Here is a 3,623-nt window from a genome sequence, read left to right as displayed (position 1 = left end):
CAGAGTTCTATCAGACCTTCAAAGAAAATCCAATTCCAGTTCTTCACAAACTATTCCACAAAATAGAAGCAGAAGGTACTCTACTCTATTCATTCTATGAAGTCACAATTACTCTGGTACCTAAAGCACAGAGAGACCCAACAAACATTGAGAACATAAGACCAATTTCCCTTATGAATATCGATGCAAAAATACTCAATAAAATTCTTGATAACCGAATCCAAGAACACATCAAAATAATCATCCATCCTCAATAAGTAGGTTTCATTCCAGGGATGCAGGGATGGTTTAATATATGGAAATCCATCAATGTAATCCACTTTATAAACAAACTCAAAGACAAAAACCGCATGATCATCTTGTTAGACTAGGAGAAAGTACTTAACAAAATCTAACCACCTCTCATGATAAAACTCTTGGAAAAATCAGGAATTCGAGGCCAATACCTAAACATGATAAAAGCAATCTANAGCAAACCAGTAGCCAACATCAAAGTAAATGGTGAGAAACTGGAAGCAATCCCAATAAATTCAGGGACTAGAAAAGGCTGCCCACTTTCTCCCTACCTATTCAACATAGTACTTGCAGTCCTAGCCAGAGCAATTTGACAACAAAAGGAGATTAAGGGGATACAAATTGGAAAGGAAGAAGTCAAAATATCACTTTTTTATGATGGTATATATAAATGACCCTAAAAATTCCACCAGAGCACTCCAAAACCTGATAAACAGCTTCAGTGAAGTAGCTGGATATAAAATTAACTCAAACAAGTCAATGACCTTTCTCTACACAAAGGATAAACAGGCTGAGATAGAAATTAAGGAAACAACACCCTTCTCAATAGTCACAAATAATATAAAATACCTTGGCGTGATTCAAACTAAAGAAGTGAAAGATCTGTATGATAAGAACTTCAAGTCTCTGAAGAAAGAAATTAAAGAAGATCTCAGAAGATGGAAAGATCTCCCATGCTCAGGGATTGGCAGGATCAGTATAGTAAAAATGGCTATCTTGCCAAAACAATCTATAGATTCAATGCAATCCCCATCAAAATTCCGACTCAATTCTTCAACCAATTAGAAAGGGCAATCTGCAAATTCATCAGGCAGATTTCTGAGTTTGAGGACAACCTGGTCTACAACGTGAGTTCTAGGAAAACCAGAACTACACAGAGAAACCCTGTTTCGAAAAGAAAAAAAAATTGTCTTGGTCATGGTATCTATTCAAGTCAGTAAAATTCTAAGAGATAGAATTAAGCTAGGAATGAATCATCTCAAGGAGATGTAGAAACACCTCAGCCTTTAAGAATGCAAACTACTCTTGTAGAGGTCAAAATAGAGTCCAAAACGCATGATGAATGCTTTAAAGTGTCTGATAACTCCAGGTGTATGACTCGTGTAAAAGCCTCATGGGGTTCATTGCTTTTGATAGCACACACATATACAGGACCACAGAACAGCTTAGCCAAGGGAATAATTCAATTTTCTGAGTTAAAAGAGCCTATCTGAATAGCAAAAATTGTAATCAATTGAGAAAGTCAACTGATGTCAGTTTGGACCTCCTTACACATGCATGATCTTGTACCATACTGAAACACACATACATGTGCACCCCAATCATGTTACCATGCAAGAAATTTATCAGAAACACAAAAATTGGTTGGGAATAAGATAGCTGAGATGAAGGAATGGACCATCTAGAGACTGCCATATCCAGTGATCCACCCCATAATCATCTTCCAAATGCTGACACCATTGCATACACTAGCAAGATTTTGCTGAAAGGTCCCAGATATATCTGTCTCTTGTGAGACTATGCCGGGGCCTAGAAAACACAGAAGTGGATGCTCACAGGGCTCCCAACGGAGGAGCTAGAGAAAGTATCCAAGGAGCTAAAGGGATCTGCAACCCTATAGGTGGAACAACATTATGAACTAACCAGTACCCCGGAGCTCTTGACTATAGCTGCATATGTATCAAAAGATGGCCTAGTCGGCCATCACTGGAAATAGAGGCCCATTGGACACACAAATTTTATATGCCCCAGTACAGGGGAACGCCAGGGCTAAAAAATGGGAATGGGTGGGTAGGGAAGTGGGGGGGAGGGTATTGGGGACTTTTGGGAGAGCATTGGAAATGTAATTGAGGAAAATATGTAATAAAAAATATTTTAAAAAAAGATAGCAAAATGAAGCTTTCTCCTCAGAATCAGCTGAGGTACTTCTCCAGAAAGAATTATTAAACGCATAGGATGCTTATAAGTCCTCTATTTAAAATGCCTACTTTTACACACACGCACGCGCACACACACACACACACACACATATACACACACACACACCTGCTGCTGTCACTTTCCTTTTAGTTTTTATGACACCCTGCCCCTTATTTCTGTGAGATTGAGAATATACTGAGATTGACATCATAATTTCCCTTTATATATATATATATATATATATATATATATATATATATATATATATATGCATAATCTGTATAATACTGTATGTATAATATGTATAGTATATATAACTTATATGTAAAATGCCACTTGTGAGTAGGCATTCATGCAGTGGACTCTCTGTGAAGGAAGAAGTACTTAACTTTTCATGCAGTGTAATTCTTAGGGCTTAGGTTCATGTCATCATGCTTGGCAACATGCATCTTTAAACACTGAGCTATCTATCAGGCAATAGACACCTGTTGTATATTTTTAATCTCCATGTTCTGGCCTCTTCTGTACAGCGTATTTTGGATCATGGTTCGAACATGCACGTGGCTGGATATCCCTGAGGAAAAGAGAAAACATTCTAGTGCTAAGTTATGAACAGCTGAAAAAGGTAACCACCATTTCTATAATCACCACTGTGACGCCTATCATCTGACTCCATGTAATAGTCCCTATTACTCAGTGTCCCCAATATACTTACCACGTCAATGCTTGGTTTAGGAAGAATCATAAGGGTTACTTATGCTCATTCCACTAGTCTGCTTCTATAGGCTCCTTTACAAGTTCCAGGTTCTTTTTCAGGTCTTTCTAGTTATAACAACCTAAATTAATTTTCTCATGTGTTAAGGTGCTAAAGATACCTCTACTTGTATTTTCATATGTAAATATTTCTGTGATGATCCTAGGGAAGTTTGCCCATTAGGTAAGTACACTTCATTTGCCAGCCATTGAATCCAAGTTAGAATACCCAGCACTGACAGAAAAGTCCAAGAATGACTTTGTATGATTGGGAATTCTTCATTTGAACTGCATATATAGGTAGAGAATTTGAACTCTAAGGTGGGTCTGACAAAAATTGAGTGCAAGTGAGAGCGAGAGCGAGAATGAGAGCTTCACTGGACTCTGCATGTGTGTATCCTTAAGAAATCTGTCTCAAAAATAAGCCAAAAATATCTTCCCATATAACAAGTAGACAAATCAAACCAAACTAAACAAAAAGACAAAACAAACAAACAACAATAACAAAAAGCCTTAGTGCACATTCATCTAATGCACCCCCCACGTGCACAAGCACACAATCTTTTTTTTTTTTTTTTTTTTTTTTTTTGGTTTTTCGAGACAGGGTTTCTCTGTATAGCCCTGGCTGTCCTGGAACTCACTTTGTAGACCAGGCT

The 3,623-nt window shown here is 37.6% G+C and overlaps 1 protein-coding gene across 5 annotated transcripts in view; it reads left to right on the top strand.

The window, feature by feature from the left end:
- The window catches only part of LOC110298916 (bile salt sulfotransferase-like), a 37,867-nt gene that overhangs the window by 29,296 nt on the left and 4,948 nt on the right, over positions 1-3,623 (top strand). For all 5 annotated transcript variants that reach the window (XM_021168457.2, XM_021168458.2, XM_021168456.2 and 2 more), the window contains one exon: positions 2,745-2,839. In XM_021168457.2, the coding sequence (XP_021024116.1) occupies positions 2,745-2,839 (95 nt within the window). The remainder of the gene's footprint in view (positions 1-2,744; positions 2,840-3,623) is intronic.

This window comes from Mus caroli, chromosome 7 (assembly GCF_900094665.2).
Source record: "Mus caroli chromosome 7, CAROLI_EIJ_v1.1, whole genome shotgun sequence".
NCBI classification, from domain to species: Eukaryota; Metazoa; Chordata; class Mammalia; order Rodentia; family Muridae; genus Mus; species Mus caroli.
The sequence above is the reverse complement of the archived record's forward strand: the minus strand, read 5'-3'. Positions and strand labels throughout refer to the sequence as shown.